Raw genomic sequence first — 15723 nt, forward strand, 5'->3', positions numbered from 1 at the left:
GAAGAAAAGGAGGTAAAATTCATTTGGGTGGTAAGTTGCATGACCGAGCAATAAACGGTGAAAGTAGTGTAGGTCAGAAGTGTAAAAAGTGGCCTGGTCTTTCAGGGTGTTTAAGCTCTGGGGGCTGAGGTGGTTAAAAAATATATATAATTGTAATAATTTTAATGGCGAGGCTCTATTAAGTAAATGAGAAATGAAATCCTAATCCTCTGGCAGCAGTCCCCCACCCCCGGCCGGCTCACTCTCCAGGAATACAGATGTTACTTCATACAGTCACAATGCTGTACTGAAAGCCGGGGCCCGCGCATTTCTAAAATAGGCAATGGGAGCACGACTTGGATGTGACGGTGCAGCAGGTCTGTGTAAACCAGAGCTGCGGGACACAAGGCAGAGCCATGCAAAGTGACAGCATCAGACGGCTGCCGGCACAGCTGAGATAGAGGGAGCTGTTAAACATTCATGCACACGACTGGATTTTGGGTCAACAGCTGATCCGCATTTTTTGCTGAATGGGTCCATGTGCGATCTACTAAAAAAATGCGGATCTCATCTGTGTGCTCTCCGCACATTATAGAACATGTCTTATTCTTGTCCGTTTTGCGGAAGAAGAAGAAGCAGCATTTCTATAAAAAGGGACCAAGAAAAGTGCGGTGTCCATATTTTGCACATCTGCGGTTTGCAGACCACAAAATGGCAACGGCCATAAAGTGGTTTTCCGGGACTCCTGTGTGGCGCTGTACATTGTATAGCGCCCGCGCTTGGTATTGAGCCAGAGGCCACGTGACGGATGAATGTGACGTCGCTGGCCTAGGAGGAGTCCCTAGACTGCACCTGAGCGCTGGGGCCTCTTCAAGCTGCGGGGGGGGGGGGGGATTGCCGGACCCACATAGATCAGATGGTGATGACCAGGTCCTGAGGATACATCATCAATATGAATCACAGAAAACACCTTTAAGGGTAAATTCGCACAGTGCAGATTTATTGCAGAAATTTCTGTGACTGATAAGTTCCACACATATGAAGAGGGTTGTTTCTGTAGCACATACATGGATTTCGGCAAGCCCCCCATCAGGCAGACAGTCACAGAAATGTCTTCAGCATATCAGAGTTATGTTTATGGGCGCACTTGTTGGGGCGATTTATGGAATTTCCAGCATTATTCACTAGTTTTCCCGCTATAATATTTCTCATACAATGCACACAGAGGGGACCCTGCACCCCTATTTCTCTGTAGCACAGCAGTACTGAGCAGTGTGGCCGCGAATCCGGCACTGGGGTATGTACGCCCCTTTTTATATGTACAGTGCCTCTCTGCTGCAGCTCACTCCACCTCCCCTTCCCTCTCCATACCAATTACTGGCTTCATTTACAGGATTGAATTAATTATCCTGGGCCCTCGCTGTCTACATCTGTTCTTTGGATGGAGAGCAGTCTCTTTTTTTTTTTTTACAGCTGATGATTGGTAGATCACCAGACTGCTACCGCACACTATATGGAGAGAGAGAGATGTGACGATGCACAGGCTAGTGTTCCCTGTTATCAGACATTTTCGCACGGATCCAAACTATTTGCCCTACGAAGCGCTCTGTGCCTGTTTTTCCCTTTAGGCTACCCGCTCACAGTGCGGATCTGTATACAGATAACCCACATGAAATAAAATACACGTAAATCCATGTGCGGTTTTTAATCCGCTTTTTGTTGATTTTCTGTTTCCGTTAACAACCCCATTGAAGTCTATGGGGAAAACCACTACCTCTAAGAGCTCATGGACATGACCGTATGTTCGCTCTGTATTTTTTGCAGGTGGGATTCGGACTTGTTCACTTCAACGGGGCCGCAAAAGATTCGGACAGCACCAGTGTGCTGTCCGCGTCCGTATGTCCTATTCTTGTCCGTTTTGTGGACAAGGATAGAACATTTCGAGAGCAGTTTGAAAAAAATACTATAAAAATGAAAAAAAAAAAAAGTGGCGTGCACACAGCCGGGATCTGCAATTTGCGGACCCCAAAACCTACGAGTCGCACAAACAATTGACTTGATATTAAAATCCGCACAGCAGATCCATTTCCGCACATAAAAGCTACGCAACGATTTGTCGAATCTCATCAATGGATGAAGGCAGCCTTCTTGTTGTACCTCCCTCCTCCACAGACTTCTATGGGCGGCAACTGTAACCCAATCTCTCAGGGAATCTCCACAGGATTTTTACCATTACGAAAAGAAGCAGCTGATAAGTGAAGAAAGAGGAGGTTTTCTGTAAGAAGTTATATTACAATATGCCTGGACGTCTCGGGATCTCCTAGCGCAGCATCCCAGACAGGAATATCCGGTTCTGCCTCTCACCGCATGCTGGCTGCTACCAATCTAGACGCTTACAGACAAGGAACTGTGTGAAAAGTTACTGAGCAAAGAGGCCGCACGCCACACGTGCAAACAGAAGAAACCGCTGGGATATCCTAAATGGAGGTAAAGCAATGATCAGGGAGCAGATATTTCCCCTGAAGGTACCACCGCTGATCCCACTGGAGAATACTGGTGGACCTCTCCTTTAAATGGCTGACAAAAGGGAGCGAGAACCGAGTTGTTCGGTTCTATCAAACTCTTGACAATTCAGTTGCCAACAACCAACATGGCCGCAAAGCAGAAGTATAAGGAAGAAATCAGTGAAAAACGTTTCAGAGAAGATGAAGTCTCCGGGAGGTTACTTATGCTGGAAGTGTCCTTAAAGGGAACCTGTCATCAACGTTATGCTGACCTCACTGAGGGCCGTATGAACTAGTGACAGAAATGCTGATCTCAGCGGTGTGTCACTCATCAGCTAAAAGTCAGTGGTTGCTGAGAACCAGCCTCATAATCATTGCAGCCCAGGCCTTAAAAAAGAGTCAAATCTACCTGAGAAGAGTCCTGGTTATTATAATCTCCTGCTCTTTCGCCCATCTGCTGATGATTGGCCGTTCTCTCCTAGAGAGAAAGGGAGAAAACTAGGCATTCGGGTCCATTTACACGTCCGTAACGTGTTTTGTGGATACACAGATCCGCAAAACACGGACACGGCAATGTGCGTTCTGCACATCGCCGGCACTAATAGAATATGCCTATGCTTGCCCGGACAAGAATAGGACATGTTCTATTTTTTGGGGGAACGGAATGGCGGACCCGGAAGTGCAGGTCCACAATTCCGTATCCGGGCAGTACATCGTGCTGCCCCATAGAAATGAATGGGTCCGCATTTTGCGGAACGAAACTGCGGACGTGTGAATGGGGCTTCAGACTGTCAGTCATCAGCAGGAGTTTATTAATAACCAGGACTCTTCTCAGGTGGCCGTGACTCTTCTCCAGGCCCGGTCTGCAAGGATTGTGATGTTGGTTCTCAGCAACTACTTTTAACTTTTAAACGACAGACCGCTGAAATCATCTCACCTGTCTCTACTATATTCTGCCGTTAGTATGGGCAGCACAATGTTGATGACAGGTTCCCTTTAAAGGGCAGACTTGTCCCTATGACACTGTCTGACCTGTTACGTGTGCACTTGGCAGCTGACGGCATCTGTGTTGGTCCCATGTTCATATGTGCCCACACTGCTGAGAAAAATGATGTTTTATTATATGCAAAACGGGGGCGTTGCTGTTACACCTAGAGGCTCTGCTCTCTCTGCAACTGCCGGACCCACTGCACTTTGATTGACAGGGCCAGGTGTGATGGCATTTACACTGCCTGGCCCTGTCAATCAAAGTGCAGTGGCGCAGTAGTTGCAGAGAGAGCAGAGCCTCTAGGTGTAATGGCAACGCCCCCATTGCTCCTAGGGGCTTGTTCGCATACATGAAAACCGCAATGTGGGCACATATGAACATGGGACCAACACAGATGCCTTCAGCTGCCAAGCGCACATGTAACAGGTCAGCCAGTGCCAAAGGGTACAAAACTGCTGACAGATGCCCTTTACAAGTACCTTTCTCAGGTTGTGGTGAGGAATGCAGCGCTCATTACTGAACAAGCCCGGCTTTTTTACAACCCATTCAAGTCAAACATAATCAGGGTGTGGCGGGCGAGAGCCCTTCATTACCGAAGTCACGCCCATGCCAGTGGGTTACAAAGACGTCCATTCAGTGGCACGTGTACCTATAAAGTGTGTGTGAGGTGGGGGGGCGCTTATTAAAGGTGCAGCACCTACAAATTCCCTACAAAGACACCACAATCACCCCTGAAGACAGAAGAATCGGACGTGTCCTCCATGAGGTTTTTAGAAAATATAGGCCACGGCCATGAGGGCTCCCGTCACTCAGCTTTCCCAGGTCTGACTACGACAACAATACCGCAGGCGTTATGTTCCCAGCATTCACATGGGCACACAGGGGTCTCAATGCTCCGTACTATGGCGTGTGCCCTACTGCTTCTCACCTCCGTAAGGATACGACCACACCGTGCCGCGCGGCCATTGACAACACAGTCACAAATTTGTGCAAAAACAGATTCAAAATAAATAAATAAAAAAATAAATAAAAATATTCTGTCGGGCCCTGTATAAAACGTAATGCATAGTAAAGGGGACTCCCGCTGTTATAAGAGCACAGAAAACCATATAAAAACAACACATAAATCCAAACTAGTTATTGCAGTGTTTGTGTTTTTATGTGGTTTTTGTTGCCCTTTTTGGTTTTCTGTTTATGTTAAAGAAGTCCTCTCCCGGTTGCGCGGCGGTGGCCACTTCTGGGATCACATGTTGTCCATTGGGCATATGATCCTAGCCTGGCGATATTATCTACAGCGCATGCTTGAATCTGAATCGCTCGCCATAGCGCTACCGAGAGATTCAGACTCGCGCCTGGCCACCGCTCGGCCCGGAGAACTCCTTTAACAACTCCATTGAGGTCTATGGGGACAACCGCTCTATCAAAGGTGTGGAATCCTCCTGCAGGGTTTTATTATTTTTTTTTTGTTTCCGCGAGCACAAAATACGCAAATCCAGCAAATCTCCCCCGCTTTCCTGGTGCTGCATTATGTTGTGTTTGTTTTCTGCATGAAAATCCGCGCTGAAGAAAAAAAAAACCACACCTGATCCACATTGTGTGCAGTTCCCCCTGAACTACAACTTCCAGCATGCTGCACTGCCTTCTAGGAGACGTCCAAACACAGTCAACTGAGTAATTGAATAGAGTAATTCGACACAAAAAAATCCTTGATGCAAATTTTTGGCATCTAAGATTCGTTTGTGTCACGTGACCACGGAGCGGGAGTGAAGCGCTTGCTATTACTCCCGCTCCGTGGTCTCCCGCTGGCCCGCAATACTCACCCTTCCAGCAGGGGGCCTCCAGACACTCCACAGCATGTCCATGGTCCCGGGCTGCACTGACCTCCTGACGTACGCATGCCGGGGGGAGAGCTGCTGGCACAAGGAGGGGGGAGAGCTGCTGGCACAAGGAGGGGGGAGAGCTGCTGGCACAAGGAGGGGGGAGAGCTGCTGGCACAAGGAGGGGGGAGAGCTGCTGGCACAAGGAGGGGGGAGAGCTGCTGGCACAAGGAGGGGGGAGAGCTGCTGGCACAAGGAGGGGGGAGAGCTGCTGGCACAAGGAGGGGGGAGAGCTGCTGGCACAAGGAGGGGGGAGAGCTGCTGGCACAAGGAGGGGGGAGAGCTGCTGGCACAAGGAGGGGGGAGAGCTGCTGGCACAAGGAGGGGGGAGAGCTGCTGGCACAAGGAGGGGGGAGAGCTGCTGGCACAAGGAGGGGGGAGAGCTGCTGGCACAAGGAGGGGGGAGAGCTGCTGGCACAAGGGGGGGGGGAGAGCTGCTGGCACAAGGGGGGGAGAGCTGCTGGCACAAGGGGGGGGGAAGCTGCTGGCACAAGGGGGGGGGGAGCTGCTGGCACAAGGGGGGGGGGGGGAAGCTGCTGGCACAAGGGGGGGAAGCTGCTGGCACAAGGGGGGGGGAAGCTGCTGGCACAAGGGGGGGAAGCTGCTGGCACAAGGGGGGGGGAAGCTGCTGGCACAAGGGGGGGGGGGAAGCTGCTGGCACAAGGGGGGGGGAAGCTGCTGGCACAAGGGGGGGAGCTGCTGGCACAAGGGGGGGGAGCTGTTGGCACAAGGGGGGGGGAGCTGCTGGCACAAGGGGGGGGGAAGCTGCTGGCACAAGGGGGGGGAGAGCTGCTGGCACAAGGGGGGGGGAAGCTGCTGGCACAAGGGGGGGGGAAGCTGCTGGCACAAGGGGGGGGGGGGAAGCTGCTGGCACAAGGGGGGGAAGCTGCTGGCACAAGGGGGGGGGAAGCTGCTGGCACAAGGGGGGGAAGCTGCTGGCACAAGGGGGGGGGAAGCTGCTGGCACAAGGGGGGGGGAAGCTGCTGGCACAAGGGGGGGGGAAGCTGCTGGCACAAGGGGGGGGGAAGCTGCTGGCACAAGGGGGGAGCTGCTGGCACAAGGGGGGGGAGCTGTTGGCACAAGGGGGGGGGAGCTGTTGGCACAAGGGGGGGGGAGCTGTTGGCACAAGGGGGGGGGAGCTGTTGGCACAAGGGGGGGGGCTGTTGGCAGTAAACGGTTGCTGTTAGGTGCATGAACCCTAAATAATCTGGTAGCCCGAGGGCTAAGGAAAGCAGGGTGACAACCAATTCAGAGGACATATTGGTTGTCACCCAAAATCAGACGTAACCAATGAAAAATAAAACTCTGTTTTAAAGGTTTTGTCCGGCGCTGCGGTAGTGCCCACCGGTCTGTCTGCTTCCATGCCGTACCCTCCTGGACAAACGACCCAATACATGGACACCCAATACATGGACACCCTATACATGGACACCCTATACATGGACACCCAATACATGGACACCCAATACATGGACACCCAATACATGGACACCCAATACATGGACACCCTATACATGGACACCCTATACATGGACACCCAATACATGGACACCCAATACATGGACACCCAATACATGGACACCCAATACATGGACACCCAATACATGGACACCCAATACATGGACACAACATGTAATAAAACCAGTAAGAAACCGAACAGCGGCCACAACCAGACTGGAGAGAAATCCAGGCGACAACTTGCTGGGATCTGTAGTGCCACAGCAGGTAATATCTGGTCATCGGGGCCCCCGTGTGCTGCTTCTGATCACCTCATGTACTGGGGAAATCTGAGGGAGGAGGGGGACGTTTCTGCAGCCAAGAGAGTTAACCCCTTCGGCACCAGCGAGACTCTCCATCACCCTGTCATTGATTAGGTAGATCTCCTCTGAGCCGGGCCAAAGGGGGTGACCAAAGACCGTTCTGAGCAGACCCCACAATGGGGTCACCAGTATTAACCCCCTCAATACCACTGCAGATGAATGGAGTCTGCCGCCCCCCCAAACCTGATCCTGCCGGACCACAAGGATATTGCCTGATGAGCCCGTCCACTTCGCCCTCGTCCGGCCCCTGGAGCTCCGCCGGCTCCTCCTGTAGCTGCTCGTCCACGAACTTGTTCTCGTCGTACTCATCGATGTCCACCTTGCGGAAACGCGACGACAGTGTGTTCTTGGCCATGGCCGGACACCTACGGGGGTGTGACACTGGACGGGGTGACAGCGCGGGTGTCCCGGCGGTCTGGCGGGGGTGTGACCCGGGTGACAGGAGGGAGGTGGCGGCTCTGGTGGCTGTCACGGGCTTTCCGCTCCTTTCCGCCCGGCTCCCTCCGCTTCCGGTGGCTCCGGCGGGCGGAGAGTGGAAAGGAAGCGGAAACGCGTCAGCGACCCTACAGAGGGAAGGGGAAAGATGGCGCCTGCTTGTTGCCTAGCAGCTGCGACCCTCTAACCAGAGTGGCCGGAGGCTGTGGTGGGGTCCTCACTGTGAAATAACGTTATTTGGGATTAATGTGAGGAAAATTCTCCTTAATATGAGTGGAAACAACAATTTCTTCCTATATTACTATCTGAAATTTTCCCTTTAACCCCTTCAGGACCTTGTGGTTTTCCACTTTTTACGTTCCCTATGCGCTAAAACTGGCCTGTTACCGTTATTCTCTGCATCAGCGCGATTACAGCAATACCACATTTATATTGCTTTCTTCCAGTTTTAATACATAAAAAAAACGGATAAAAAATATATTTTTATTCCATCACCATATTCTGACCCCCATAGGTTTTTTATATTTATGTCTGCGGAGCTGCGTGAGCACGTATTTTTTTGCAGTACGATCTGCACTTTTTATCAATACCGTTTTAAGGTGCATGATTTTATTTTTTAGGATTTTTTTTGGGGGGAGGTGAAGAATTGAAAAAAATTGTTATTTTTTATTGTTTATTTCTTTTTAATATAGGGAAAGGGTGGTGATTTGAACTTTTATATATATATTTTTTATTTGGAGTGACTTGAATTTCTATATTTTATTGTATTTTTAAAACTTTTTTTTAAAGTCCCTCTAGGTGACTTGAACATGCGATCGTCAGAGCTCCATAGGAACATCACTGTCGTAAGTTTTGGTGCCTTTAGCAGGGGCGAGGCTACCACAAGGAGAGCTGTCGCGCAGTGCTCCCAGCCAGTGACCTCCGGAGCTCTCACCACCTCAACAGTGACCTCCACAGCACCCTCCCCCCTTTAACAGTTGACTAGATTATTTTGGTGGTAATTATTATGTTATTATAATTGTTTTACAGCGCACAGCAAATGCTGGTGATGAGTTCTTCAGTATATTGAGCTACTATGGTTTTCCAATTTGTCCATAAAAATGTTGGCTGACTGATTTTGGCATAAGTTGTCCAGAAAAAAAGAAAAATTCTGCTTGACAACCCTGCTTAACACTGACCTCCACAGCGCCCGTCCCCTTAACACTGACCTCCACAGCGCCCGTCCCCTTAACACTGACCTCCACAGCGCCCGTCCCCTTAACACTGACCTCCACAGCGCCCGTCCCCTTAACACTGACCTCCACAGCACCCTTCCCCTTAAGGCTCCATTCACACATCCGTGGTGTATTGCGGATCCGCAACACACCCGCCGGGCACCCCTAGAGAAATGCCTATTCTTGTCCGCAGCTATCTTTTGTGGAGCTGCGGACCCGGAGATTAAGGCCACGCTCCGCAAATGCGGATGCTGAATGGGTGCGGAACGGACCTATACCGGTGAAGAAAAATGACTGAGTGTAAAACTGTGTGTATGTTGAGACTGAAGGACATGTGAGCTTCTATTGGTCAATAAGGGTCATGTGACAGTGTATATGTCCGTTTCAATATGAGTGAAGGACCTACGGGTGCCTATTGGCTAATATATTTTTGGGAAATATCTCAGGAACGGTGCGGTCTTCGAGACCTGATGTACCTATCTGCCAAATTTGGTGTCCAACGGTTCAGGCGTTTGGATGTCTATAGAGACAGATATTACATTTCTATACTATAGAGCAGGGGTACTCAAGTACCTTTTGTAAAGGTCCACACACCTAGGTCTGCCTCTGGGTGAAGGTCCAAGACACAAAAAAAATAATTTAAGGCGGGAAAACACTGGTGTGTACTGCTCTACGGCTATTTATTTTCTGAAAAATAGCAATACCCTTAATCCCACCCAATCCCCTTAAGGCCCCAACACGAAAAGAATGTCCCCTTAGTGCACTAATGATGCCCCCTTATTGCCCCTTTTAGTTTCCCCCACAGAGTATGATGCCTCCATAGTGCCTCCTTGCAGAATTTGATGTCCTCTTAGTACCTCCCTTCACAGTATGATGCCCCCTTTAGTGCCTCCTCTCACAATATGATATCCCCTTAGTACCTCCCCTAACCGTTTAATGCCTCTTTTAGTGCCTCCTCTGACAGCATGATGCCTCCTTAGTGTCCCCACAGGGTATGATGCCCCCTTTGTGCCTCCTCACATTATGATGCTCCCTTAGTGCCTCCTCTCACAATATAATGCCTTGCTTAATGTCCCCATGCAGTAAGATCCTTTTCTGACCCCCCATAGAATGATGCGCGCAATGTGATGATGTCATCATGCCCACCACACTGAGCCACAGACAGCACAGTGCGGAGCAGACCCTCGCTCTGTGCTGTGTTGCCTGTGGTTTAGTGCAGCAGGCATGATGACATCATCGCATCGCACGTGTCGGCACCGAATCACTGGTGGCAGGTGAACAGTGAAGCAGAGAGCCCACGGCTTCCTGCTTCACCAGTTTATTCCACTGTATGTCTTCCCCAAGGACACAGATTCAGTTGAGAGGAGGGATCCGGACAGCTGGCCACCACGGTCCGCCAGTTGAGTACCCCTGCTATAGAGAGAAGTAAAGAAAACATGGATCCTAAAGTCTCCTGATTATTTCTATTACTAGTTTATGTGTAGACACAGATGGCACCAGTACACCCCACTCTCACACAAACTGCTCCGAGGGCAGGGGCGTTGCTAGGGTCTGAAAACCTCCGGGGCACAAGCCCACTGTGTTGAAATTGCACATTAAAGGCATGCTTAAAGGGGTGTTCTGGTTTACGCAAATGAAGTGCAGACTGCAGTCATTATATAATACAACATTCGGTAACTTTCCAATATCTGTTATGTTACATTTCCTCACCACTGCAGAAATCTTTGCTTGGGCCCTTTTATATTGATGGGAGTGGACCCTGGGCAACCCCACAGATCATCCCCGACCCCCCTTGTACTTGTTCCGCTACCTGCGGGGGCATGAGTTCAGTCACTTCGGTGCGCAATCCCGTCCTGCGGCGTGTGATCCCGCGAGACCCGCCGCGGGAGGTCACAGGTCTCGCGGGATCACGCGCCGCAAGACGGGATTGCGCACCGAAGTGACTGAACTCATGCCCGCGCAGCCCACAAGTAGCGGATTAGCAGAACACGTAACAAGGGGGGATAATCTGTGGTGGGTTGCCCAGGTCCAATCAATATTAAAGGGCCCTGAAATAGCCAAATAAAAAAATAAAAATGCTACCAGGCCAGCATAACATTCGGGGCACTGGACAGAACCATCCGGGGCTCAAGCCCTGAATGTTTTGACCTAACGACGCCCCTGTGCGCGGGACACCTCTTTCTCACAGACCTCTCCCCGGGACACCTCTTTCTCACAGACTTCTCCCCGGGACACCTCTTTCTCACAGACTTCTCCCCGGGACACCTCTTTCTCACAGACTTCTCCCGGGACACCTCTTTCTCACAGACTTCTCCCCGGGACACCTCTTTCTCACAGACTTCTCCCCGGGACACCTCTTTCTCACAGACTTCTCCCCGGGACACCTCTTTCTCACAGACTTCTCCCCGGGACACCTCTTTCTCACAGACTTCTCCCCGGGACACCTCTTTCTCACAGACTTCTCCCCGGGACACCTCTTTCTCACAGACTTCTCCCCGGGACACCTCTTTCTCACAGACTTCTCCCCGGGACACCTCTTTCTCACAGACTTCTCCCCGGGACACCTCTTTCTCACAGACTTCTCCCCGGGACACCTCTTTCTCACAGACTTCTCCCGGGACACCTCTTTCTCACAGACTTCTCCCGGGACACCTCTTTCTCATAGACTACTGCTCCTCCTGCCCTTCCCTCCTCACAGACTGTTCCCCATCCTTTCTCTTCTTTCCTCACATAGACTGCTTCCCGCAACCGATGCTCTGTGTGCCCTGTAAGAGCAACTAAGATGTCTCCAGGGTATGCTCTGCCATTCTTGAAGTCTCCTGAATCATTTTTTTTTTTTTTTTCTACCAGACAAACTCAGAGGTTACTTTACAGTCAGAGACGCCATGATTACAGGTTCACGATGACACCAAGATGTCTCCCTGATAGTACAACAGGTGTCCACCCATCACCAATTCATGCATCTAATAGATGGAGTGTTACCATCCTGCTTGTCGTCATCAGAGACAGCATTAGGTGGGGGCAAACTGGGCAATTGCCCAGGGCTCCAATCCTCTAAGGGGCCCCCTGCTTCAGTCCTGGCAGATCCTTGAACAGTCAGGACTCCAATGTTATTGAAGAGTGGGAAATTTCACAGCTTGCTCTCACTCTGCTATTGTTTTTGTTTATTTTTATTTTGGGAAATGGGGACTATTTTCATTTTTAAGTTTTTTTTATGTTTTCAAAACTTTTAGTTTTTTACTTTTTTTCTTTCTTAAGTCCCCCAAGTGGACCACATTGCTGAAAAACCTCATAGAAGCTTCTTTTGTATTAGATATGTACAGAAGAAGTATCATTTCATATATGGAGTCAGTGTTATGAACATGAAATAGATATCCCCAAGCATAGCACCCTGTGTACCTAAGTCTAATTTAGGCCTCCTGCACACGACCGTTGTGTGCACCCGTGGCCGTTGTGCCGCTTTCAGTTTTTTTTTTCGCGGACCCATTGACTTTCAATGGGTCCGTGGAAAAATCGGAAAATGCACCGTTTGGCAGCCGCATCCGTGATCCGTGTTTCCTGGCCGTGAAAAAAATATGACCTGTCCTATTTTTTTCACGGCCAACGGTTCACGGACCCATTCAAGTCAATGGGTCCGTGAAAAAACATGGAAGCACACAAGATTGGCATCCGTGTCCGTGGTCCGTGGCCGTAGGCTACTTTCATGCAGACGGATCCGAAGATCCGTCTGCATAAAAGCTTTTTCAGAGCTGAGTTTTCACTTCGTGAAAACTCAAATCCGACAGTATATTCTAACACAGAGGCGTTCCCATAGTGATGGGGACGCTTCTAGTTAGAATATACTACGAACTGTGTACATGACTGCCCCCTGCTGCCTGGCAGCACCCGATCTCTTACAGGGGGCTGTGATCCGCACAATTAACCCCTCAGGTTACACACCTGAGGGGTTAATTGTGCGTATCTTAGCCCCCTGTAAGAGATCAGGTGCTGCCAGGCAGGAGGGGGCAGACCCGCCCTCCCTCCCCAGTTTTAATTTCATTGGTGGCCAGTGCGGCCCCCCCACCCTCTATTGTAATATCATTGGTGGCCAGTGTGCGGCCTCCCCAGGCCCCCCCTCCCTCCCTTTATTGTATTATCATTGGTGGCCAGTGTGCGGCCCCCTCCCTCCCTCTATTGTAATATCATTGGTGGCCAGTGTGCGACACCCCCGGCCCCCCCTGTATTGTGTTAATATCATTGGTGGCCAGTGTGCAGCCTCCCCTCTCCCCCCCCCCCCCCCCGATCATTGGTGGCAGCGGAGAGTTCCGATCAGAGTCCCAGTTTAATCGCTGGGGCTCCGATCGGTAACCATGGCAACCAGGACGCTACTGCAGGCCTGGTTGCCATGGTTACTTAGCAATATTACAATATTAGAAGCATCATACTTATCTGCTGCGCTGTCTGTGACCGGCCGGGAGCTCCTCCTACTGGTAAGTGACAGATCATTAAGCAATGCGCCGCACAGACCTGTCACTTACCAGTAGGAGGAGCTCCCGGCCGGACACAGACAGCGCAGCAGGTAAGTATGATTCTTCTAATATTGTAATATTGCTAAGTAACCATGGCAACCAGGCCTGCAGTAGCGTCCTGGTTGCCATGGTTACCGATCGGAGCCCCAGCGATTAAACTGGGACTCCGATCGGAACTCTCCGCTGCCACCAATGATCGGGGGAGGGGAGGCCGCACACTGTTCACCAATGATATTAACACAATAGAGGGGGGGGGGGGGGGGGCCGCACACTGGCCACCAATGATATTACTACAATAGAGGGGGGGCCGCACACTGGCCACCAATTATAATACAATAGAGGGATGGAGGGGGGGCCGGGGGAGGCCGCACACTGGCCACCAATGATAATACAATAGAGGGAGGGGGGGGCGCACACTGGCCACCAATGATATTCAAACTGGGGAGGGAGGGGGGTCTGCCCCCTGCTGCCTGGCAGCCCCTGATCTCTTACAGGGGGCTATGATACGCACAATTAACCCCTTCAGGTGTGGCACCTGAGGGGTTAATTGTGCTGATCACAGCCCCCTGTAAGAGATCGGGTGCTGCCAGGCAGCAGGGGGCAGTCATGTACACAGTTCGTAGTATATTCTAACTTGAAGCGTCCCCATCACCATGGGAACGCCTCTGTGTTAGAATATACTGTTGGATATGAGTTTCACGATCTAACTCAAATCCGATGGTATATTCTAACATAGAGGCGTTCCCATGGTGATGGGGACGCTTCAAGTTAAAATATACCATCTGATTGGAGAAAACTCCGATCCTATGGTATATTAACTCCTGACTTTACATTGAAAGTCAATGGGGGACGGATCTGTTTGCAACTGCACCATATTGTGTCAACGTCAAACGGATCCGTCCCCATTGACTTGCATTGTAAGTCAGGACGGATCCGTTTGGCTCCGCACGGCCAGGCGGACACCAAAACGACTTTTTTTTTCATGTCCGTGGATCCTCCAAAAATCAAGGAAGACCCACGGACGAAATAACGGTCACGGATCACGGAAAAACAGAACCCGTTTTTGCGGACCGCAAAAATAAACGGTCGTGTGCAGGAGGCCTTAGACTCTATTTTTGAAATGTTTCTGTGGGGATTCCAACTCACAACCATCTACATTAAAGGCAAGAACCTTAACCACTGAGCTATGAAGCTCAATGCTAAGGGTACTTTCACACTTGCGTTGTTTGATTCCGGCAGGCAGTTCCGTTGCCTAAACTGACTGCCTGATCAGGCAAACTGTATGCAAACGGATATAATTTTTTCTGACTGATCAGGCATTTTTCTGACTGATCAGGATCCTAATCAGTCAGAAAAATGCCTGATCAGTCAGAAAAATGCATTGCAATAACGGATCTGTTTTCCGGTGTCATCAGGCAAAACGGATCCGGTATCTATTTTTTTCTCATTTTTAAAGGTCTGCGCACTAATACATTCCTATGGAAAAAAAATGCCGGATCCGGCTTTCAGGCAAGTCTTCAGTTTTTTTTCGCCGGAGATGAGAAAACCGTAGCATGCTACGGTTTTCTCTTTTGCCTGATCAGTCAAAATGACTGAACTGAAGACATCCTGAACGGATTGCTCTCCATTCAGAAAGCCTGGGGATATACCTGATCAGTTCTTTTCCGGTATAGAGCCCCTGTGACGGAACTCTATGCCGGAAAAGAAAAACGCTAGTGTGAAAGTACCCTAAGTCATTGCTGAAAAACCCCATAGAAGTTTCTCTTGTATTAGGGCTCTTTCACACTTGCGTTCTTTTCTTCCGGCATAGAGTTCCGTCGTCGGGGCTCTATGCCGGAAGAATCCTGATCAGGATTATCCCCATGCATTCTGAATGGAGTGAAATCCGTTCAGGATGTCTTCAGTTCCGAAAAAAAAAACGGAACGTTTTTTGGCCGGAGAAAATACCGCAGCATGCTGCGCTTTTTGCTCCGGCCAAAAATCCGGAAGACTTGCGCAAGGCCGGATCCGGAATTAATGCCCATTGAAAGGCATTGATCCGGATCCGGCCTTAAGCTAAACGTCGTTTCGGCGCATTGCCGGAGCCGACATTTAGCATTTTCTGAATGGTTACCATGGCTGCCGGGACGCTAAAGTCCTGGCAGCCATGGTAAAGTGTAGCGGGGGAGCAGCATACTTACCGTCCGTGCGGCTCCCCGGGCGCTCCAGAGTGACGTCAGGGCGCCCCAAGCGCATGGATCATGTGATCGCATTGGACACGTCATCCATGTGCATGGGGCGCTCTGACGTCATTCTGGAGCGCCCCGGGAGCCGCACGGACTAAGTATACCGCTCCCCCGCTCCCCACTACTACTATGGCAACCAGGACTTTAATAGCGTCCTGGGTGCCATAGTAACA

General features: G+C 50.5%; 1 protein-coding gene across 1 annotated transcript in view; it reads right to left on the minus strand.

The window, feature by feature from the left end:
- ARPC5L (actin related protein 2/3 complex subunit 5 like) overlaps positions 1–7713 on the minus strand; it is a 40564-nt gene extending 32851 nt beyond the window's left edge. Inside the window, exon 1 of the mRNA XM_040442562.1 lies at positions 7378–7713. Within this exon, the coding sequence (XP_040298496.1) occupies positions 7378–7523 (146 nt within the window). The 5' untranslated portion in view covers positions 7524–7713. The remainder of the gene's footprint in view (positions 1–7377) is intronic.
- Positions 7714–15723: the final 8010 nt, after the last annotated feature.

Source organism: Bufo bufo, chromosome 8 (assembly GCF_905171765.1).
Source record: "Bufo bufo chromosome 8, aBufBuf1.1, whole genome shotgun sequence".
NCBI classification, from domain to species: domain Eukaryota; kingdom Metazoa; phylum Chordata; class Amphibia; order Anura; family Bufonidae; genus Bufo; species Bufo bufo.